General features: G+C 40.5%; 1 protein-coding gene across 6 annotated transcripts in view; it reads left to right on the top strand.

Annotated features, from left to right (window-relative positions):
- The window catches only part of KPNA5 (karyopherin subunit alpha 5), a 60051-nt gene that overhangs the window by 24531 nt on the left and 10211 nt on the right, over positions 1-25309 (top strand). For 3 of the 6 annotated variants that reach the window (XR_012124172.1, XR_012124173.1, XR_005054485.2), the window contains 4 exons: positions 706-813; positions 17369-17446; positions 19714-19841; positions 22491-22668. Coding sequence is in view for 1 of the 6 variants with exons in the window: in XM_073219444.1 (XP_073075545.1) it covers positions 22623-22668; positions 23532-23606 (121 nt within the window). In the remaining 5 variants the exon portion in view is untranslated. Of the gene's footprint in view, positions 1-705; positions 814-17368; positions 17447-19713; positions 19842-22490; positions 22669-23531; positions 23607-25309 lie in introns of all 6 variants that reach the window. The other 3 variants (XM_073219444.1, XR_005054487.2, XR_005054486.2) reach the window with 3 other exon arrangements.

Raw genomic sequence — 25309 nt, forward strand, 5'->3', positions numbered from 1 at the left:
GCTGATTTACGCCAACTGTAAGGCTGGGGAAAGGAAGTCCTGGGGCAAAATACCTCTAAAAACCAAAACCAGGTAAGAGCTGTTGCTCTTGCTGCCGGCTGGAGCCTGGCCACAACCATTGAAAGGAGCTGAGGTCCGGGTCACCTTGAAGCAACTGGCTTCTGTGTACCATGCCTTGCTGGCTACAGAGTCCATCACCGGAACAAACCCATTTATTGCTCACAAACTGCAGTCCCAGGCCATCTTCTCTGCCCCAGCAGCCACCACACCAGCCCTCCCCTTCACCTCTCAGGTACAGATAAGCCCTCTGCCCAGGTAATCACCTATTGATATGGAGATGAACTTCTCCACCCCTGAGGAAAGATGCAAATGCACTAAAGCCATACTTCTTTCCACCTCTGAACGCCTATTGATATGCAGATATACTAAAACCAGGTGAGATATTCTGGAAATGTTTCAATTTTACCCACAAGTTTGACCCTAAATTCCTTGCCTCCCAAATTTGTATAATGTATTCTTTTCATGGTTAAAAATATTAATACTCTTTTTAAAGTATATAGAAATAAGTTTCCCATGGTACCCTTTATTATGAACATGTTTTATATCTTGTAAGAATCCTGTTGAAAATATTTATGTTATGATAGAGACTAGCTAAAGAGGAAAATAAATATAAAGTGACAGTTCCTTTTTTCTTTTTCTTGGCAGGTTATTAACAAATTCAAATGGACTTACTGTAAGATAAATTCCAACCAAAATAAGTAGGTGAAGAGAGGCACCAAAGGGCCAGGCAGTTTATTTGAGCGCAATTCCCAGGTGAGGTTTCCCGGTCTGGCTATCACAGGCCAGGGAAGTCACGCCCAGGAGGGGAGGCAGGGAGTTTTTAAGAGAACAGGGAAGGGAGGGGTAAGTGGGCCATGCTAGGGGTATGTGGGGAATTTTTTATTGGCTCAGGGTTAGGTGATGGACAGCCAGAGGTCTCCTCCTTCTGGATGGAGGGGGTCTGCATCCGGGGTTTGTCAGCACATCATGGGACTGGAATACACGAAGAGCTGTTTGTTCCTTTCTCATACGGCACAGAGCTGCTTGGTGCTGTCTCTGCTCTGCCTGCATTGTCCTTGCCCTTCTCCCTCTAGTGCCTCCAGCCTTACATTCCAGCCTTTTGGTCATAATGGGCGATGACTCAATCTGGCTAGTTCTGGCTGACAAGAGGTGTTGTGGTGGGGGGTACAGTTTAAGGCTGGTTGACGGCTGGAAGAGGCTCAGTCAGGAGGGGCGAGTACTAGTGCAGCAACAGTTGATTGACCTTTATGTGTGATATTTCTGCCATGCGCTGTTGAAGGAACTTGAAAACACATGAGGCAATTAAGAGTAAACCACAAACTATTATGAAGGGGCCCAGCAGAGGCATTAGCCAGGCCATCAAGGGGGACTGAAGCCACCCATAAGAGCTGCCTTCAGGTACTCATGTTTTGTGGAGGTCTTTTTGTAGTTCTTGTAGTTTTTTTGTTCTACAACCCCAGACTCATTGATATAGTAGCAGCATTCTTCCTGCAAGAAAATACAGTTCCACCCTTTTCTGCAGTAAGCATATCTAGAGCCTGCCTATTTTGAAGGGTGACTTGGGCAAGGGAAGTAAGATGCCGCTGGAGGGAAATAAGAGAGGTTGAGGTTTCTCCCAGGGTCAGGCTCACTCTCTCATCTAATGCTGCCAGTTGACTTGCGAGACTTTGAGAACTGACTAGGCTGTGGCCTAACACTCCTGCCCCTGTGGCAGCCACGGCTACTGCAGTGACCCAACTTACTCCTACTAGTACGGGTAGGAAGACAGCCCTCTTTTGCCTAGCTTCTGGATACATAGACCATCCATCTATCGCCTGCTTTACCTCAGGTTTGTTGTATAATGTCAATTGGGGAACTAGCATCACTGAAAAGCAGGGCTCTACTGTGGTGCTGCTGATACACTGGGTAAGGGTATTGTTGCACCAGAAAAACCCACCCTCTTGAAGGGAGATTGGAGTGTCTACAGTTACCCGTTGTCAGCATTGGCTTCCCATTGACAATTCTGAGATGGTGGAACACTGGGTCAGGTAGCAGGTGAGTGGGGACGATAGTTCCTCGTGCCGTTTTCTGGTGGCCCTGGTCTTATGTCGAGCGTCGGGCTTAAGGATTATTTTCCACATCATTACCTCACATAAAGGGAGGCCGCAGTCTTTTTAGAGTTTACTGGTTGAGCCTGGACAAAACTAACGGGAACTGCCGCCACCAGGGGGCATTGGAGGGAGGCACAGAGGAAACAAACACATTGCTGAGGATATGTGAAGCATTAAGAAATAGCACTGTTTCTCCAATGACTCCGACTCAGGAAACAGGTGCTCCTGCTGGTCGTAAGGAGTTGGGGTAGGGGTCCAACTGAATATTCTGTTTTAGTGCCTGTTCTGTTTGTAGAATATTACTTGATATCTGTGCCTGGGTGTTTAGAACCTCTGTGAGAGTGGGATTTACAGTGGTCCATTCTCTCTTAATATATACTGTGCCCTGTGGGGAGGCTTGGTAACTATCGTATAGCTTGCCTTGTACTCCTTTTTCCCAGCATGGATCCCATGGGTCACTAATGGTAATGTATAGCTTATCTTGTATTCTGAAGAACATGTTGTCAGAGACTCCTCTTGCTGTTTTTTCTACCGCATGAACTCTACATGTATCTAATTCAGTATGATATCCCCCATACATGTAGGACTAGGAAATACATGTATGAGAGATCTGGTCATACGGAATGCACAGCGTAGGGTTTGAGAAAGTGTTTAAGATGTCTGTGTGTACCGGTATCTGAATCAGTGCCTGACAACCTACACGTGGGCAACTTTGGGTGCCTACTTCTCGATTGATTCCCCAAAGAGTTAGTTGGAGCTTAAACTTCCATGCAGAATAACTCTGCCTTGGAACTACTGTGCTATTTATCTGGCTGGTTGTACTTGACACGACTAACCCACAGCATAAGAGGACCCACCTCCCAAGACACCCAATCATCGTGTCTGGGTGCCCGTTTGAGCCTAGAAAAGTGATATCAAGAGGAATGCCCGTGTAGTTTAACTGCTGAGGGCATAGTGAGGATTACTGTATAAGGCCCTATCCAGTGGGGTTGGAGAGATTGTGGCTGGAGTTCTCTTAGGAGTACCTCGTCTCCTGGCTGAATGATCACTACTTCTCTTGGGTTGTTGGATGACATAGGTTGGGGTAGGAGCTGGTCTGCGTGTTCCCTAAGAAGGTTTCTCAACAGTGTAAGGAAGGTAGGAGGCCAAAAGAGGAGAGGTAGTGGGCAGGCCTGCATTTAGTAAGAAGGGCCTGCCATACATCAGCTCAAATGCGCTTAGTCCAGCTGGTCCCCAGGGGGCAGCACACAGCCAAGCAAGAGCGATGGGAGAAGATCGGGCCACGAGAGCTTTACCTCTAGAAACAGCTTAGTTAGTTGATCTTTTAGGAGACTGTTAGCCCTTTCGACCTTACCCGACGATTGGGGGTGATAGGGTATATGGAGGTTCCAGGTGATGTTGAGAACCTCGGCTGTTAGCTGCGTGACCCGAGAGACGAAAGCAGGCCTGTTGTCCGACTGTAGCGAGGCAGGCAGTACAAAGCAGGGGATGATATGCACTACCAATGTTTGTGCCACTACTGGAGCTGTTTCCTGGCTGGTAGGGAAAGCTTCAATCCACTCTGAAAAGGTGTCAACCAGAACTAGTAAATACTGGAGCTTTTTATGCTTAGGCATGTGGGTGAAATCGACCTGCCAGTCCTGTTCGGGGATTGTTCCTCTCATCTGGTGGAGGGCTATCCGAGTCTTCAGAGCACCTTGAGACGAGACGCGATGACAAGTAGTGCAGGTCTGGTGCACCTGATCTATTGCCTTGCGGAGATCATAAGGAGCAAATATGGGGGAGAGAAACCGGTGCATGACCTCCGGCCCAATGTGTAGAAACTGATGAATTTTGGATATCTCTGCCTTGGGCTTGGGGGAAGGCAATTTATCCCCGAGGTATATCCATCCCTGGTCTCCCAACATCCCCCCCTTGATGTAGAAGCAGTCACCATTCATCATCGGGGTATTGGGGTAGTAGAGAGGAGGAAAGAAACAGCACAGAGGGTTGGCTAGACCCTGATGTTAACTGTCAGGCCATGGTGTCTGCCAATGCATTACCTCTGATTACTGGATCGTTTCCAGTCTGATGTCCCTTACAGTGCACGATGGCCACCTCTTTGGGGTCCTGTAGGGCCTGTAGCAGGCAGCTGATAGCCCTGCCATTGGTGATTGGGGTTCCCTTGGTGGTAAGGAAGCCTCTTTGCTTCCAAATCGCAGCATGAGTGTGTGTAATTAGGAAGGTATATTTAGAGTCAGTATAAATTGTGGCCCTCTTCCCAGCTGTCAGCTGTAATGCCCGGGTAAGAGCCACTAATTTGGCTTTCTGGGAGGTGGTCCCAGATGAGAGTAGATTTGCTTCGGTCACTTGTGACAGTCACCACTGCATAGGCCGCCCTTCACACCCCATCACTCCCCTTCACCGAGCTTCCATCTATGAAAAAGGTCAAGTTACAGTTTTCGAGGGACACAAGAGCTACCTACTCTGTCTCTAAATTCTTGTAGGCCCTCTCTAGGTTTTCTAAGAGCTTCTACAATCTCTACACAGGAATGAGTGGGCTGATCCACCTGATCGCTGACAGGAAGCAAGGAGGCTAGGTTAAGGGGTGGAGAGACTTGTAGGGTTACCTGTGGATGTTCAATAAACAAGGTGGAATTCCTGTACCCTTGAAGGACTCAAGGAGGCCAGGGATTTATGACTCAAAAGATCTTGTAACCGGTGTGGGGAATACACAGTAATGGGCTGTTGGAGAGTTAATTTCAGGGCTTATCGGTCCAGATTTCCCGCAGTTGCCAGGGCTCGGAGGCAAGGCTGCCACCCTATGATGGTGGTATGCAACTGTTTGGAGAGAAAGGCAATGGGACAGCACCCCGGCCCCACTAGCTGTACCAGCACTCCGTTGGCCACCCCTGCCCTCTCTGCTGTATATAGGGTAAAGGGCTTAGTTAAGTTGGGGAGCATTAATGGGGGGGGATGAGAGCAACTTATCCCACAACTGATTGAAAGCAGAAGCTACCTCAGTGGGTGAAGTTAGCAGCCCAGTAGGAGTCTCTGTGGCAGCCGCCTAGAGCAGTCTGGCCAGAATGGCAAAGTTAGGCACCCAGTGTCTGAAAAACCCCACCAATCCTAGAAAGGATAGTATCTCGGCTCCTGAAGTAGGTGGCAGAAGAGCTTTAACCGCAGCCACTCAGTCTGCCATTAGGGCTTTAGTGGTGGGTGTTAGAGTTAGCCCGATATATGTAACCTGGGGTAGAGACAGCTGTGCTTTAGCAGGGGATACCCTATGTCCCATGTATGCCAGGAAATTAAGAAGGATGTGGTGTCCAGAACTGAGGCTTCTTTTGAGGGGCTGCAAAGTAAAAGATCATCCACATATTGGAGGAGAGTACTCTTGCCCGTTGAATGTTTCGACAGTTCCTCCACCAGGGCCTGTCCAAAAAGATGGGGACTATCTCTAAAACCTTGAGGTAGAACTGTCCAGGTCAATAGTCTAGATTGACAGGTGTCAGGATCTTCCCATGTAAAGGCAAATAGCGGCTGCGAGTCTGAGTGGAGAGGTATAGTGAAAAAGGCATCTTTAAGGTCCAGTACAGTAAAATGAGAGGTACCGGAAGGGACTCGAGACAGAAGAATATATGAATTAGGCACCACTGGGTGTAAGGGAATAACAGTCTCGTTAATTATTCAGAGGTCCTGAACAAGGCAATACACTCCAGAAGGCTTTTTTACCGACAAGATGGGAGTATTGCATGGAGAGTTAGCTGGCACTAAAAGCCCCTGTGAGAGCAGACAATTAACAATAGGCTGTAGTCCCCTTCGGTGAGCCTGTGAAATAAGAAATTGAGGCCAAGAAGGGAAGTGGGATGGGTCCTTAAGGTGTATTAAAACCGGGGTGTGGTGGGTTGCCACCACAGGGGTGGAGATGTTCCACATGACCGGATTGACAGCAGTCCAAGGAGTTGGGAGACTCAGGTCACTGTCGTCCAATCCTCCTTCACTGACTAAAGCAATGAGGGAACCTAAGCATTCAAAAGGTGGGAGGGAAATAGAGGCTCCTAATTTATAGAGCAAATCTTGTCCTAACAGAGGGGTAGGACAGGAAGGCATGACCAGAAAGGAATGGGTAAACGGGATGCCTTGGAAAGTGCAGGCCACCGGGCCCGTCTCTAAAGGCTTGGAGAGGGTTCCCATGACCCCAACTATGGAGACCTTGGCAGGGTTTAAAGGCCCTTTAAAGGAGGGGAGAACAGAGTAGGTAGCCCCTGTGTCCACCAAGAAGGAGATGGGCTTATCTGCTAGCCACAGCTTGGCCCTGGGCTCGGCGAGAGTGATTGGGGTGTCCGAGTCCAGGCATCTTCAATCTTTGAGGATGCCCAGCAGGTCTGAAGGGTAGTCCTTCAAGGGTGTCTGCCCCCTGTGGGGCTCTGCTGCTGGAGGAGAGCAACCCCCTAGTGGATAGTCTACTTTCCATTGACCTCACTTACCGCAGCTGGGGCATGGTCTGGTCGGTCTGCATGGTTGGTTGGGGCACTTCTGTGCCCAGTGCCCTTCTTTGCCACCAAAACCAAGGGCCCAGAGGTTCGAGTTGATCTTCATGGACACCCCCAACTATCTCCACGAGCTGGCCGCAGAGCAGCTGTTATGGCACGAGTCTGTTCTGCCATTTGGGCAGCTGACCTCCTCTCGCTCTCATCCTCTTGGGCATGAAAAACTTTAAATGCCATATCTACCAGGTCTCCTAGAGGGGTCTGGGGACCATCCTCAGCCTTTTTAAGCTTGCGCCTGATATCGGGAGCTGACTGAATTGTAAAATGCATGGCCAGGAGAGAGGAACCTAATGCTGAGTGAGGCCAGGTCAATCCTAGTAAAATCCCCTAGGGTTTCCTTGAGGTGCTTGAAGAATTCTGATGGGTTTTCATCAAGTTTCTGGGTAATTTCTCTAAGCTTATCATAATTGATAGCCTTTTGGGCAGTTGAATTCATACCTGCCAATAAGTAGTGAACCATGCGATCCCAGCATGCTTCACCCTTGGGAGAATTATAATCCCACAGGGGTTCTTGTAGAGGAATAGCTTCTCTGCCCATAGGTTCCCATTCATCTGTGGCATGGGCCTCATTGGCACAGTGCTGTGCTGCCGCTGTGACACAGTCATATTCCTCTGGGGTTAGAGTGGATTGGAGGACTACATGTACATTGTGCCAAGTGAGCTTGTAAGCTCAAGTGAGATATTTTAACTGTTTAGCGAACATTAAGGGGTTGGAGGAAAAGGACCCCAATCACTGTTCTACTTGGGACAAGTCTGCCAGGGAAAAGGGAACATGAACCTGCACTACCCCTTCAGCTCCAGCCACCTCCCTCAGAGGAGCCATCACATGAGCTTACAACTGCTGTGACTTAGAGCAGGTTACAGGAGGGCTAGACCATTTGGGCACCAGCCATGGTGAGTTAGACAGTGGCAGGTTTGAAGGAGGGGATGGAGGAGGCGACCTTGGTAGTGGGGGATACAACCTGGGAATCGATGCAGAACTTGAAGGCAGAGGACTAGGATGTGGGGGAGTTTTATCTGTTTTATCCAAAGTGGAGTCAGCACCTGTGGAGCAAGATGGCGATGTGACTGGAAGAGAAGGGGAACAAGGTGGAGGAGAAACCAGAAGAGAAGGGGAACAAGATGGAGGAGAGACCGGAAGAGAAGGGGAACAAGATGGAGGAGAGACCGGAAGAGAAGGGGAATAAGATGGAGGAGAGACCAGAAGAGAACTGGAACAAGGTGGAGAATATGAACATTGAGGAAGGGAGCTGGCCCCCACGGTGGGCCTAGAGGACCGAGAAGGTGGTAGCCGAGACCTTCTGCCGAGTCCGTCAGAGAAGAGCCTCCCAGTAATAGGAGGGGTAGAGATCGGCAGTCCTTGGCGGAGGCCTGGGCTAACAAAACTTGGGAAGGAGAACACTTAACACACAAATCTGGGTGGGTGCACAGAGTCCAAAAAGCCTGCACATGTGGGATTTCACCCCACTTTCTGCTCTGGTGGCAATAATTAGTTAAGTCGGTGAAGAGACCAAAATCGAAAGTTCCCTCAGGGGGCCAGTGAGATTGGTTGTCCAAGGGATACTGAGGCCCAGCCTGAAAGCAAAGGAAGACTAGCTTCCATTTGCGACCTTCCCGGGACAAATATAGAATAGCCAGATTAGAAATGAGACACCGCAATGGGGTCTGAGCCTCCTCTTTTGAGGGCTGGTTCCCCATGTCTGCATGACTCCCCAACTAATCCTGCTGAGAGGAGAGCCCAGTGTCCCAAGCGCGCCAAGTCAGGAGAGACATCCTGGGAGCGCGGGTGAGGGACATCTCCCACACCGCAGGGCCAGGGGCAGGTATCCTGGATGCCCAGGTATCCTGGATACCCCAACTTGGGCGTAGCTACGATTTTGGATGGACCAGGTGAAATGGAGTTAGGAAGGGAAACAGACCGGGGGAAACTGAGGGACTCATCGGAAAATAGTCCACGCAGCGGAGAGCAGACTGAGGTCCTAGGTCGGGGAAGGAGGGGGCAGGGCCGCCAGTGGCTGGTCGGGGCCCCATGCTCACGGTCCTTCCTGGGTTTTGGCACCAAATGTAAGATAAATTCCAACTGAAATAAGCAGGCGAAGAGAGGCAACTAAGGGCCAGGCAGTTTATTTGAGCACAATTCCCAGGCGAAGTTTCCCGGTCTGGCTATCACAGGCCGGAGAAGTCGCGCCCAGGAGGGGAGGCGGGGAGTTTTTAAGAGAACAGGGAAGGGAGGGGTAAGTGGGCCATGCTAGGGGTATGTGGGGAATTTTTTATTGGCTCAGGGTCGGGTGATGGACAGCCAGAGGTCTCCTCCTTCTGGATGGAGGGGGTCTGCATCTGGGGTTTATCGGCACATCATGGGACTGGAATCCAGGAAGAGCTGTTCGTTCCTTCCCCATATGGCACAGAGCTACTTGGTGCTGTCTCTGCTCTGCCTGCATTGTCCTCGCCCTTCTCCCTCTAGTGCCTCCAGCCTTACACTTACAACAACCAAAAATGCTGTTTGGGCCTTCTCAAATTTATGTAGAGGAAAAAACCCTCCTCCAGACTCTATTTTAAGTCTCCTTATCATATATTTTTAAAGATTGAGGGGAATATATTCTTTCCTTAGTAAGAGAATTGTTTTCTTTATTGACTAGAGAATATCTGCACATATACAAAATCAAGAGATACGCAGTGAGAAGTTTCCCTTCTATTGGTAACTCCACTGCATGAATGACTCTCCTTGGAGGCAACCACTGTCATTGGATGTTTATGTATCTTAGTGTTTTAGTTATCTTCTTTTCTTCTTTTCATTTATTGAAACTTTCAAAAGATTAATGTTTTTCATCCAGATCTACTATTAGTTGTAGAATTGCAGAAGTAACTCATTCAGAGTGACTTGTGCTTTCCCATTGTACTTTTTATGTTAGAACATCTTATTCCCCATCTACTAATATTCTGCTGCCAAAAGAATAGATTATTAATAAATTCTCAATCTAATTCTATTGTCTTACCAGTAAGATGTTAGAAAGAAAAAAGGTGGGTAAATTTCGGGGATATCCTTCTACTGCTTTTGAACAGTATCTTTGTGAATCCAAGGGTAAGAATGACTACAATACTAAGAGAAACTCAAAATCTGGTAAAGATATAATGGTAAAGTTTCTGGGGGCAAAAAAATAAATGGCGAATTCAAAAACATATGTATGAGTTGGTATGCCTTCTGATTAATACTTACCATTCCAGTTTTCAGAGTTTATGATTTAGCCACATTTCATCTGAAATGCAATCATGACTTTAAAACCTGTACCATAATTTGTTGATCTTTTACCAGACCCGGAGCATGTTATGGGTTCAAACTTAGTTCATAAAATTCTTTCACAACCTTACATGGCTATTCTGTTCTATGTTTATTGATAAGTACATGAGATGACTACAAAACTGGCTTTAAAGCATTGAAAAGTATGCTAAAAATAAGAGGGAAAACAATTATTTCAACTAGAAATTTTTATTAATAGATATGTATCTTAAAGAAAAGACTTTGAGTAAGCTATACTTCACAGCTCTTCAAGGAAACAAGTTATGAAATAATATTTAGCAGATTATTTTTTAAAGGATTTTGTATTTTTCAGTTTAATATTAGAAGGAGAAGGAATGAGTATTTGGACTAGGTATAATACAAAGGAAAGAATATTTATGAGGTGAACTAGTATCCTTCAAATGGTCTTTTCTAAAAAAAGTGTTATTTATGAAAACTGATAATTTGGCGACAATTGTTACATAACTGGAAGGTAAGAAAATGTTCATATTTTGTCTGAGGAGATAATAAGGTCAATGCCTCTGATGATGGTGAGTCCTTTACCTGTTATTTATATATTTAGATTTGCATATGTAGAATTGGCTTGCTAATTGTAGTCATGATTTTAACAGTCAGTCATGTTAATTTTTCTATTTTGCCTCCTAAAATGGTACACAATACCTGTGTATTTGAGTTTTTACTAAGTGGACTTTGGTTTATACATTGCTTTCCAAATTTCTTACTTACAATACATTCCTTTTGAGAGTTTGATTTCTTTGTTTTAAAATTGAAGGCAAGGCATGCATCCATATGTATGTATATTGAAGTGATAATAGTTATAGAGATAAAATTAAGAGGCATGTTTGATTTTTTCCTGCTTACTAAGTATTGGACTCTTTTTTTACATTTTGAAATCTTTCTGTCCTAATTATCTACTACAAGTGTTTAAGAGTTCTTTAGCCATAAGTAAGCAGTAAAGTGTTTTTTTTATTTTATAACAAATACTTTATAGAAATAAATAATTTTTAAAAGATTTTCTTATAGGTGATACTACCTTTGAAATTTATGTAGTATGTTTTCTATGAAGACTCTGCATGTTTGAAAAGATACTGATATTTATAAGAACTATAATTTATAAAACCGATCATCTAAACCACCTTTTTCCGAGCTTTTTTAAAAGTTATTATGTTTATGAAACATTTCGTGAAACATTAAGGACTTTTAAGAAGTTACATGGATCTTGAGAAGTCATGTAGTTATCTGAATTTCAGACCAATCCACATTTTTAGTATTGGCTGGTAGACATTGTGTAACAGCTGGCAGGAAAAGAGTTTATCAGTTAGGAGATTCTCCTTCTACCTCTACTTCCTTCCTTCCCTTCCGTCCAGACTCTTAGCTTGTGACCTGCTTTTTATTTCACTGAGAAAATTGAAGCACTCAGAAGAGAACATCCATAGATCACCATCACATTTGCCATCCTATCACCATCTTACTTTTTATACTGTGCTTGTCATTGTTTGTTATTTTTCCCTTGCTCCATTGTAACATTAATTCATCTGCTTATATACTAATAGCTTTCTGTCTTCCCTATTCATGGTCATCATTCTGCAATTCTCTTCTCTCCAATATTCCTTTTTTTCTCTCCTCATCATTCTCTTTACTATAAAAATAGGCTGTTATTTCTCCCATGTTAAATCTTTACTTGGTCTCAGGGGGACCTTAGTTTTCCTGTTAAGTACTACCCCATTTCTTTGCTCCCTGTTACAGCAGACTTCCTCATTTATCTATTCTTATTTTATCTACTTTTCTCTCCTTGCATTTGTTCTTGGATCCAATCTAGTCACTATGTCCCCTCAGTCACTGCATTAAACTGCTTTCATCAAAGGCACAAATGTCTCCACATTGTGAATCCAGGGGTCAGTGTTTAGACTTCATCTTACATGACTTGCTAAGAACAGAGGTTATTTCTCAGTCTTCATGTTACCCAATCTATTGTCTGCATATGACAAAATTGACAGTTCCTCCTCCTCCTATATACAGCCATTCTCTGTGGAGAGAAACTCAGGGATAATCTAGGTTGCTCATTTAAAAAAAAAAAAAAAGTAAGGCCCAACTGTTAATGCAGACAGCTGTTGTGGAGGGCTCCTAGCTGATCACAAGCCACACTGGTCACAACTCTGGAAAGGAGCAGAGGTACAGTATACCTTAATAGGGAAAGAGTTGGCTGCCATGTACCATACCTTGCTGGCTACAAAGCCCATCACCGGAATGGCCCCAATAAAGGTAATAACCACCTATCCCATTGTGGGATGGGTACAAGACTGGACTGGAAAGCTGCGGAGTGGCATGGCACAGGCACCTACACTGGTCAGGTGGGGTGCATATCTACAGCATAGCACCCTCTCTACTAGCCCTTTGAGTGAAGAACTCCAACGCTTGTTGGGGCCAATGACATATACCAGTGAAGGGCAGGAAGAATTTGCTTTAGAGCCATTAGTAGCACAGAGCCCTTATCAGGAGGGAAGAGCCCCTATACCTGAAGATGCATGGTACACAGATGGCTCCAGCCACGGACAGCTCCTGAAAGTGGAGGGCTATAGTTTTCCATCCTAAGACTGAGACAATATGGATGGAAGATGGTGAGGGGAAGAGCAGTCAATGGACAGAGTAGCAGGCAATGTGGCTTGTGATCAGCCAGGAGCTGGTTGTGCACACTGACAGTTGGGCTGTCCAATGAGGCTTGACTCTGTGGCTACAAACATGGTACCATGCCAGCTGGTTGGTTGGTCACCAACCCTTTGGGGTTCAGGAATTGTGGCAAGACTTACGGGCCTCTGGTCAGGCTAAAACAGTTATAGCATATCATGTCACAGGTCATTTGCCACTGGCATCCCCAGGAAATGATGAATCAGATGAATTGGGCCAGGTATGTCGGCCAGAAGGAAAGCCTGCCTCTGATGTGGCCAAAGGTTGTATCATTTGTTGCATGCCGGGTAGAAGACAATGTGAGCTATAGCACATTGGTGAGGCCTGCCTTTGACCTTTGAAGAAGTCGGCAGAGCCCATCAAGAGTGCACCATATACTCTTAAAGGGATTTACACCAAGTCCCACAGCAACATGGGACAATAGCTAAAAGGCCAATACCCCTCATCTGGTGGCAGACTATATTGGGTCCTTGCCCATGTCGGAAGGGTACCAATATGTCATGACTTGTGTGGGCACAGCTACTGGACTTCTGGTTGCTTTTCCTGTGCATTGTGCAGACCAGCGGACAACCAAAAGAGGCTTGGAGCATCTCTTTACAGCCTACAGCTGAGCACAGTAATTTGAGAGTGATCAAGGCACCCACTTCACTGGACATGCACTATAAGAATGGGTGCAATGATTCTGGATAAAATGGAAGTTCCTATGGCCAGGATCCTCACCTGACCCTAAATTACTTGATGATGTAATTGGCCTGCTGCTAGGCTAATGCTTCCACACCCATTGGCAATGAGCTGTTGTTAAATGACTCACTATATAAAGAGCTCTGCACTGTGCTCTGGGCAGAGGCAGAGATGGAGGTGGATTTTGAACTTGCAGACTGCTGGATGCAGACGTGATCCTAGTGCTTGACCTACTACCATGAGAATAAAGCCAGGCTGAAACCCGAAGGCAAGACAGTTGGTGTAGTTTGCATGATCACAGCAATACTGATCATGGCAATAAAAAGAGCCAACATTTAAGTATTTACTATATATGCCAGGCACTGTTCTAAGATGACACGTGCATTCTTACTAATTTAATAGTACCACATTATTATTGTTTTGTAAGTGAAGAGATTGGGCTTTAAAATGTTAAGTACTCTGACAATGATCACATATCTAGTAAGTAGCATTTGAATCTAGGTCTGTCTGAGACAGGAAGGATCATAAAGCTTACCTAATTCAGCCTCTGGTTCACGTATTTGGAAACTGAGTCTCAAAAAGAAGTATCAGCCTCTGGTTCACGTATTTGGAAACTGAGTCTCAAGAAGTAAAGTGACTTGCTAAACTCACAACTAATTAGTTGTACTATTAATGCTAAAGGGATTAAAAATCTCTATTTTCATATGTTTGTGTGTTTTTTTTTATTTTAAGATTTAGGATTTCAAAACATTAAAATTTATTAGTCCATTTAAAAATCCCTCAGATTTCTTTTTATTTTCTACACCTTTGCTTCTCAGATGATTATTAGATTTATTTCCAATAATGTACATGTAATAAGTGAGGTTCATTTAAGTTGGATCATTCTATTATCATTATATTAACCTCTTAACTGAAACATTTTTATTTCAGTTTTGATATGCCTTTTTTGGGTGTGTGTTTGTCTATGGTCTAGCCATAGACAGGATCCCAAATACATACTTCCTTACTTAAAAGAACTTCAAGTTACCACATATCTTATTCAGTATAAGAGTAATAGGAATCATGTTCAGTTTCATGTTTACATATTTGATCATAATTGTAAAACAATAAATCATTTTCTCTGGTATTTTTACAGCATTATATCTTTGTTTTAAAATGAGTTTCTGTATTTTCCTAAAGAGACTTGGTTTTACATAGAGAAAAGTTTTAAATACTGACTCCTTCCCTTCGGGTTTTACCTTGCTTTAATGTCCTGTCATGATTCTTGTTTAGCAGTGACCCAGCTGTATTATATGTGTGTGGTTGCTTTCTCTCTCTCTGGTGGACCCAATGATAAAAATCAGATAGGCATGACCCAGGAATTCCACTCCTAGGAATTTACTGTAAGAATGCAGAAGCCCAGTTTCAAAAAGATATATGTACCCCTATGTTTATCACAGCACTATTTACAATAGCCAAGAAATGGAAGCAACCTAAGTGTCCATCAGTAAATGAATGGATGAAGAAGATGTGGTACATATACACAATGGAGTATTATTCAGCCATAAGAAGAAGAAAAATCCTACCATTTGCAACAACATGGATGGAACTAGAGGGGATTATGCTCAGTGAAATAAGCCAGGCAGAGAAAGACAAGTACCAAATGATTTCACTCATCTGTGGAGCATAACAACAAAGCAAAAACAAGCAACACAACAGCAGCAGACTCACAGAATCAAGAATGAACTAACAGTTACCAAAGGGAAAGGGACTGGGGACGGTGGGTAGGAAGGGAGGGAGGGATAAGGGTAATAAGGGGCATTATGATTAGCACACTTAATGAAGGGGGGGGTGCACAGGAAAGCAGTATACCTAAGAGAAGACAAGTAGTGACTCTATAGCATCTTACTATGCTGATGAACAGTGACTATAATGCGGTATGTGGTGGGGACTTGATAATGGGGGGAATCTAGTAACCACAATGTTGCTCATGTAATTGTATATTAATGATACAAAATAAAAGGGACACCCTCCAAAAAAAAAAAACCAAATAGGCATTGATTTTGGAGTCAGTCAAAGACTGGTAGAACTTTTGATGTAACTATAATACATGCTTAATAACTATGATTATGTGTTAAATTTAGCGATTAGAATAATGGCCTCATACATCTCAAGAGTCACTATATTCATGAAGTATTGAAAAGCTGCCAAACCCACTTTGCAGAATAGTTCTAATATTGAAAAGTTGACCCTTAAATTTATCTTATATCCTCTACTTGGGACTAATTTTGTTAATAAATTTCATTAGTTGTAATCTCTGAATGAAAGGGAGTTAATTCAACAAGTATTTATAGAATGCCTGTTACCTTCTAGAGTATTATACAAAATAATGATGTATAGAATAGTTTCTGCTCTCTCAGAACCAGTAACCTAGTTAATTGTTCATTATAATAACGTCCATGTAGTTAAAATCATTAAGTATTTCATTGTATTAAGAATAATATATTTCTTTTGCTGGGCAATTAATATTATCTTCTTTTAAAAGACAGATTTTCTTTTCAAAGAAGTTAAAAACTTATAAGAAAACTTGCTTTAAAAAGATACTGTAATTTTTTCATCCTTTTCTTTAAAAATTGTATTATCTTCCTTCTTTTGTCCAAAACTGGTAGGTAGGCCCAAACAAGTTAAGTGGCATAAAGAAGAGAGGTCCAATAAGGGATTTGGCCCCAACATGAGGGACATTCGTGCAAGGAGGGTAGGCAGGCAGGTCTAATGGGGGATTCATGGCCCATGCTTGAGAATGACACCCACTCAAGATGGGTGGAATGGGGCTTGGAGCCAACACACTATGAAATAGCAGCTTAACTGGATCAAAAAATTGCTCATGTGTAGGGAGATTATGATAGTTGAAGCCAGTTTCTTATTCTCAGAGAATGGAGATAAAATATGGAAATCAGGAAAGCCAGAAAAATCTTGGGGTATTAGGTTAGAATTGGAGGTACTGAAGTGAGCTCATAAAGAGAAGTAGAAATAACTGTATATGTAAATGTTTGTGTGTGTGTGTGTGTGTGTGTGTGTCCTCTTTAAGGTCCTGGGAGCAGTTGACACATTGTACTAAGAAGCTGAGCACAGTGAATGCCCAAATCTTGGTTTTTTAAACATTACTCTCCACTAACAAGAACCAGGGTTCTTAGAGAAATGGCTAATTGCAGGGCTTGGACTGAGAAAAAATAAGATGAACTCAGAAAATAATGCTACAAGAATAGAGGAATGTCAGAAGGATACAAAAGCCCAGTTAAAGGGACTCCTACTAGTCAAACCTGGGATGATTTGAGCTTTGAAATAAATGATAGCAATATATAGTAATTCATTGAATAAAATTGGAATCCATGAGTCCACACTAAAATAAATAGATGATAGAAAAGGTATATAGTTGGAATAATAGTATTAAAAAATCATCATTAGCACCAGTACTGATTATTAATAGTTCAGACAATAAGCACTGAGAATAAAAACTAGTAGTGAAAGTGAGTTTAGAAATGGGATTTTATATAGTATGCACAAAATATTAAATACAAAGGAGAAAACAGTAATGTTGAAGTAGAGAAATCTGGCAGACACCCCCATCTTAAGTGGCCAGAGTTCGGCATCAGAACAAAACAAATACTGTATGTTGTCCAATACTATGTAATAAAAAGACTGTAGCATTTGTGATATCCCAGCCAGAAGTATATAACTTGGGTATTAATCATGAGGGAACATTGGACAAAACCAAATAATTGGCTTGTAGTCATCAAAAATGTCAAGATCAAGAAAATCAAGGAAAAAGCAACTGTTCTGAATTGAAAGATACTGGAGAGTCATGACAACTGGATGCAATATGTGATCTGGTTTAGATTCTTTGTTACAGAGATTTTACTGGGATGATTAGTGAAACTTGAGCAGGATCTCTGGGTAAAGAGTATTATGGGAATATTGTTACTATTTTTGCAAAACTTCTGTAAATGTTAAATTCCTATAGTAAGTTCATGTTTTTTTACTTTTAGGCACTGTCATTATAAAGTTGTATCATCTGCATTAAGAGCAGTTGTAATATTATGACTGATGGTGATATCCAAACACAGGTGAGTTCAGACTTCATTATGATAAATTGCTAACATAATGGACTTTAAGAAGTTTATCATGTTTCATACCACTTGATTACATAATTAATCAAGACTTTATTACTCTAATTACACAGGCATCTGTAATGTGACTGTAAGCATATTCTTGATAATGTCATCAGCCTCAAATATTTATCTGTGAAAGCACTATCCTAGACCTATATTGATGTAAACAAGTATAAGATAGGAGTTTGGCTCTTGAGGGATTTACAGGTCAGTTTAGGAGAAAATATAAAAACAAAGCAAATTTACCCAAGTAAATGCTTGCTGAGAGCTGATTGGTCAGTAAATGCTATAAAAGCTTAAGAAAGAGGTCAGTGTGCTGAAAATCTTTGTGGGTTCCATAAAGGAGTTGGAACCTAAAGCTAGATCCTAAAAATGGAGAACTTAAGCAAACTAGAAGAGATTGATGTGACAATAGATACAGACATGTGAGGTATGTTGAAGAGGCATTAAACTTGACTAGAAAATGTTAGTGTGATTGTGATTGATTATAAATAGGTTAGAAATCGTGTTGAAAATGGGAGGACTTTTTATAGTAGATTGAAGAGTGGAAGGAAAGATAGCAAGGGAACATCCCCTGGATTACCACCTGTGTGTTTGCACATGCACACATTATCTGTCTGTCTTTCTCTGTCTCTTGGAGGATGGTAAGATACCAAAAAAGGTGTGATGTCAAAATTGACTTCAGATGAGGTAGTCTTTCTTGAAGATAAGAACTCAAATTCTGTAACATAATAGATTCTTATTTGCCACCAGAAGGTAAATTTTTTATTCTAATCTATATATTTTATTTCAGTTTTAATCTTTTAAAATCCCATTTAGATATTTAGTTATTAAACAGTTGATCCTAGTTGATAGTTACTAATTTAAAATAGCTCTTTAAATAAAAATGCTCTTCTAAACACACTGCTACCAGCTGAACTGCTTCATAAATTATTCAAGTAACTTAATGTAAATCATTGTATTTTGAAAATAACATAATTAATTTTGCCATGGAACAAAGAATGGAAAGGGACAAGGCAGAATATACTCCTTTACAAAAGAATAGTGGAACAGTAAAAATTTTAAACAAATAGACATTGTCTACATTGAAGTTCCTTAACAATTACAGAACTGTATATACTGATTTTTTTTTTCATCCATTCATTTGGCAATGGATCCAACTAGAGGTTGGATCCTGACCAGTCACTAAATCTCTCTTCAAATAGTTACATCATTTGAAGTCTTGAGTGTATTTGTAAACTTGAAAGACATATCTCTGAGTTTCCTGCTTTGTTGCATTTTAGTGGGTTGAATACAGAGCACTTTACACCAACATTAGCAAGTTTTGGCAAAGTGGGAGTGAGGGAAAACAGCAAGTACCTGTTTTACTTTGAGAGGTATTTCTTTTTTCTTAATTTGTTTTCAGAATGGTTTTAGTATTTCTGAATAATTCATTAGCATATTTTTATATAGTTTTTTTTGCTATAAAGTTTTGTTTCCATTTCTAACTTTTGTTTTAGGTAAGTTTGAATTGCTCTGCATTACCCCTGTCTCTTACACTTCTCAGTAGCCCAAACGAATCAGTCAGAAGAGAACCCTGCTGGACTGTTTCTAACATTACCGCTGGAAATAGAGCTCAGAGTCAAGTAAATACCCTTCAGAAATGAGAAAACAGAAAGATCTCAGAAGTCAGTGTGGACATAAATCAGCATTTTATCAGTGATTTTTTTTTTAGTGAGTTACTAAAGAAAATTCTTAAAAGACTCTTGAGAAGAATTTTAAAGAATATGGCCTTTGAATATTTACTTACAGTACTCTAGTGAGGAATAGCAATTACATATATATAATTGCCCAGTACAGTGCCTGAAAAATATGATTATTAGTCTTTAAAAGAGATCAATTTCATTAGTTTTAAAGTAGGCAATAATCCTCCTCTGAAAGCTTTTAAATAATGATTTATTAGGGTCCTGTCCAACTCCTTGAATAAATGATTGATTATCCATTTTGATCAACCATCTGCCTTGTGCTCTCTTATTTTTAAAATGTATATTCCTTTAATATATTCTCCAGTCTTAAAAGGAAAGTATGTGAAAATTTGTTGAAAGACTAGAAATAAAATATTTCCAAAGGTATTTCCAAAAAGGCTGATATTTTAAAGCCATTGGATTTCAAGATTTCTCTATTTACTAATAGTTTTTAAATAATATTTCCACTGATTATGCTATATCATTTTTCTTCCTCAGGCTGCTACAGATGCAAATATTTTTCCTCTTTTGACTGAGATTCTGCAGAAAGCAGAGTTTCACACAATAAAAAAATCAGCTTTGGCTGTAACTTACGTGGTATACAGAGACACTCCAGAACACATAAGGTGTGATACATATTTTTTAATTGCTTTTTAAATATAAATGAAACAAAATTTGAAATAATACATACTTTTTATTAGCTGATGAAACTAGAATATTATTTTTAAGTCAGTTTAATAAGCATATCTAATGTGAAATGATAGTGTTTATTGTATCACTTATTCATTCATAGTGGTTTATTTTTTTCATTTAAAGTATGATTAGCATCATTGTCCTTGGCAGACTATTTATGAAAATCAGGATTTTTAAAAATCTGAAAAAGAATGATTGACATTAATTTGCAAAATATGCTACCATGCCATGGGCACTAAATACTCTTTAGACCATTAAAACCACATTCATGGAATTTTATTATATAGATGGCTCATCAATTTGAATATCCACTCATTTAAAATAAAATTTGAGTAGACTTGCATGTGTATAGTAATGTTCTTCAAAATGGTTGTTAGGCCTTACCTGTGGATGGTATCTTTTATTCTTCTATACTAGTTTTTCTGTTTTTTTCTTTATGATAGCTTTTTGACTCCAGGCCTTTTATTGTTTATTTACTTATTTATTTCACTAACAACATAAATAATAGGTACATGGGCTTTGAAGTTAGCCTGCTTTCAGATTGCACTCCCTCAGTGAAAATTGTGTTACCTTGACAAAATTATTCAACCTCTCCAATCCTTAGTTTCTTCATTTTCTAAATGGACTCAATAATGGATAATACCTGTTGGTAGTGTCTTGACAATTGCAATTCATACATTTAAAGTGCTTAGTGGTTTCTAAACATTACATACTCTACTAAGATTGTCTGCTATTATCATTATTTGTAATCATTATTTTTTTACCATTACTGATTCCTAAGTCTCTTTTCCCCCATGGCAAAGCCACTTTGCACTTATATAAAAACCTGGCTCCCTCTAAAATCTTACTGTTGTGCAGATTCCTCCATGAAACTCAGAACTTTTTTGGTTTCTTGAAGTGACTGGGAAGTATTTTCAAATGAGTGTTTGATACACTTCTCAATTTATAAAATAAGTTAGACTATGATGCTATTGTACCAGCCACTTAGAAGATACCTTTCAGTTTTACTATTATCTTGGTCTGTCAGATTCATATCTCTATATATTGATAATATCTGTCTCTGCGTTTTATTTTCCACTATGTCTCCTTGCTTTAGTCAATATTTCCATTTTATTTTTGTCATGAATACAAGCAGTAATAAGATCTTTCCTTTATTTTAACTAATTTTTTAAAATGCTGATGTTATTTTTATTTGCTTTGGGTCCCAAAGCTTATTTGTTCACCTGCAAATAGTTGTGTTTTTTCAAATTATTTTCTTCATGTGTTTACTCCATATATTATTGCTTAAATTTATTAGTATGAGTCAAATATCCAAACTGAGATCATTATATTTCTGACCATTTTCACTATTTCATTAATTCTGCATATATGGGAAGATGTCTTGATCTCAGACTAGTGTCAGCATGCACACCAGTAATATTTGTTGAATATCTAATGTCTACCAGTTCTTGACAGCCTGCTAAGACATTTCAGTTATTGAGCAAGAGCAGTGTATCAGCTACTTTCATGCTTTTTCTCTCCTTTACCTTCATAACTGTTTGAGATAGTTATTCATGTAATAAGTTGGTCAATTATAGTACAGTAGTACATGGCAAGTAAGTGCTCCAGGGAAAGTGTATACTTTAAAAAAAAAAGGTATGGAAACTTTTATTGAATGACTACTGTGTTCTCACAGCAGCCCTCTGAGCTTGGTGCTATTATTGTCCCCATTTTAGAATGGGAAAGCTGAGGCACAGAGCACTTACCCAGTCATACAACTAATAAGGAATGGAATTGGGACATTGAGCCATGCATGCATTCTGGCTTCAGAACATGTGTTTTATTTCAATGGGTAATACAGACTTTTTGCCAAGTGAACAAAGCAGTTACTTTATATTATAGAGAATGGAAAAAGAACTAACAACAACTAGAAAAGGACAAAGCATTAAGAAATAAGTGGAGAAAATTTTGTGAACATTATTTATTAAAACTATTCACAACGTGGCCTGTTTTTCTCCTAGAAGCCTTCTATGCTTCTGAAACACAAGATATTTCAAAATACTATCTATGTGTTTGTGGGAATTTTCCTGAAGTTTGATTTAGGTGTCCTTTCTTCCTCTCCAGCTCTACCTAACTCCATACAATCCCCATGTGTGTGCACAGTCTCACCTTTAAAAAGAAAAAGAAAAACATTTTTGTAATATTTGCAATACCATTTATTGCTAATTATGCTAAATTATAAGAGTAAAGATAATTTTCAGGTTCCTACTATGTAAGTGAAAATTTAAATGTTTTTAATGTTTGAGTTTGTATAGGAATAATTGTTTATATAACATTTCACTGAAGAATCTTTTCATGTCATCAATATAAATAATATGTAAGTCTTTTCTGTGGCATCTTACTGCACTGATGGACAGTGACTGCAATGGGGTATGGGGGGAACTCGATAATATGGGTGAATGTAGTAACCACATTGTTTTTCATGTGAAACCTTCATAAGAATGTATATCAATAATATATTAATTAAAAATTGTAAAAACAAATACAATATAAGTCTTTTTTAAAAATTTTTAACCACTTTTCTCATTTTAATTATTCTGAAGGTATTTGGTAGCCTTAGGTTGCATTGAACTACTTTGTAACCTGTTGACTGCTATGAATTCAAAAATAGTCCCAAGTTGCTTTAAATGGACTAGAAAATATTTTACATCTTGGAGAACAAAAATTTAAGCAGAATGGAAAAAGCATTAATCCATACTGTGCTGTCATTGAAGAAGTATGGTAAGCGGTTAAAAATTTATGATTACAGTTAATTATTTTTTTAAATTGATAGAATTGACATGTAACATTAGATTGGTTTCAGGTGTACACCATGATTTAATATTTGTATATACTGCAAAATGATCACAGTAAGTCTAGTTAACCTCCGTCACCATACATAGTTACAAAAATGCTTTTCTTGTGATGAGATTTTTTAAGGTTTCTCTTAGCAAATATACAAATAAACTTTCAAATGTACAATGCATTATTAACTAGAGTCCCCCATGCTGTACATTACATCCCTGTCATATTTATTTAAAACTAAAAGTTCATACCTTTTGACCTGCTTTTCTCATTTCACCTACCTCTGGCAACCATCAGTCTATACTCATGTTTGTTTTTTGGGTTTTTGTTTTTTTTTAATTTTTTTATTTTTATACTTGATTTATTTGTGGATCCCACATTTCTCCCTTTATTATTATTATTATTTTTATTTTTAATAAAATACTGAAGTGGTAGGTAGATGCAAGATAAAGGTAGAAAACATAGTTTAGTGCTGTAAGAGGGCAAATGCAGATGATCAGGTGTGTGCCTATGGACTAAGTATTAATCCAAGCTAGACAAGGGCAGCAAAACATCCACGGATGCAGAAGATTTCTCTCAAAATGGAGGGTGAGGTTCTGAGCCTCACCTCTGTTGATCCCCAAATTCTCACCTGATGGCCCCCCTGTGACTCTGCCTGTCTTAGGTTGTTCCTCCCTTGAGGAATCTTACCTGTCTCTGGCTAACCAGTCATCTTCCGGGGCCATACAGGGAAATGTAAAGTTGGTAAGTGAGAGAGAAGCCATATTGTTTGAAAAGGTTAACTTTTTACTTCTTTGCAGATTTATGCCCTGTGGTTTCTATGCCCAGCACTTGTCTCGAGGTATCTTTACCACCTGGAGGAATTATGATACTCGGTAAATTCGATATGAGGCACGAATTCTATTTAAGGGTTGTAATTAGGAAGGAAGAAGAAAAGCTATAGAGGTAGCATATGGAAGAAAACATGGGAGGATTGATTATTTCTTTGAAATATCCTCTTGTAGAGTACCTTAAGCATGTATAGGTTTTAAACTACTAACTAACTTGCGCTCACATATTAACATAATAGGAATACGGTGACATAAACAAAGCAAATCTATAATTACCATCCATCGCCAGTGAAGCCAAGAAAACCATTTAGGCACCCTAGGCATTTGTGAAAATTTGTCTATGATATGATGGATATTGTCCAACTGTACTTGAACAGTGTGAGAGAAATCAGACAAATTCAAGCAACCCATTTCTGGGATCTGTTCACATCCCATATGTTCTTTTAACCGTAGATAGTCTATAGTCATAAGATTTTGAAGTGCTACAACTTGCACCTCTCCCAACTCCTGGTTGAGTTCCAACACTACAGATCCGGTCAAATTCGTTGTCTCACTGTATGCACATGCCAGCCTAGATATCTCCCTCCTCATTCCAATGGCAAGTCCAGGAAACGGTGGGGTGGATGCAGCCACAACTGCAGCATTGCCCGGATCCCTGTGGAGGCTTTTTGATGATCATCCCCCGGCACAAGTCCTCCAGAGAATGCTGATGCCGGAAGCTTCTCCTCATATCGTATCTTAGTTCATTTTCTGGGTAGCCAAGCTAGGCCTTGATCTTCTCTTAGTCCATTTTTGGGTTCTGTAATTCCACTGCTGTTTTGTTCCTTCAGTTTTTCCTTTGTTCTTATACTCCTCAAATGAGTGAAATCATTTGGTATTTCTCTTTCTCCACTTGGCTTATTTCACTGAGCATAATACTCTCCAGCTCCATCCATGTTGCTGCAAATGGTTGGATTTTTCCACTTCTTATGGCTGAGTAGTATTCCATTGTGTATATGTACCACATCTTCTTTATCCATTCATCTACCCATGGACATTTAGGTTGCTTCCAATTCTTGGCTATTGTAAATAGTGCTACGATAAACATAGGGGTGCATCTGTCTTTCTCAAACTTGATTGCTGCGTTCTTAGGGTAAATTCCTAGGAGTGGAATTCCTGGGTCAAATGGTAGGTCTGTTTTGAGCATTTTGATGAACCTTAATACTGCTTTCCACAATGGTTGAACTAATTTACATTCCCACCAGCAGTGTAGGAGGGTTCCACTTTCTCCACAGCCTTGCCAACATTTGTTGTTGTTTGTCTTTTGGATGGCAGCTATCCTTACTGGTGTGAGGTGATACCTCATTGTAGTTTTAATTTGCATTTCTCTGATAATCAGCGATGTGGAGCATCTTTTCATGTATCTGTTGGCCATCTGTATTTCTTTTTTAGAGAACTGTCTGTTCAGTTCCTCTGCCCATTTTTTCATTGGGTTATTTGTTTTTTGTTTGTTGAGGCGTGTGAGCTCTTTATATATTCTGTACGTCAAGCCTTTATCGGATCTGTCATTTTCAAATATATTCTCCCATACTGTAGGGTTCCTTTTTGTTCTATTGATGGTGTCTTTCGCTGTACAGAAGCTTTTCAGCTTAATGTAGTCCCACTTGCTCATTTTTGCTGTTGTTTTCCTTGCCCGGGGAGATATGTTCAAGAAGAGGTCACTCATGTTTATGTCTAAGAGGTTTTTGCCTATGTTTTTTTCCAAGAGT

The sequence above is a fragment of the Manis javanica genome, chromosome 13 (assembly GCF_040802235.1).
Source record: "Manis javanica isolate MJ-LG chromosome 13, MJ_LKY, whole genome shotgun sequence".
NCBI lineage: Eukaryota > Metazoa > Chordata > Mammalia > Pholidota > Manidae > Manis > Manis javanica.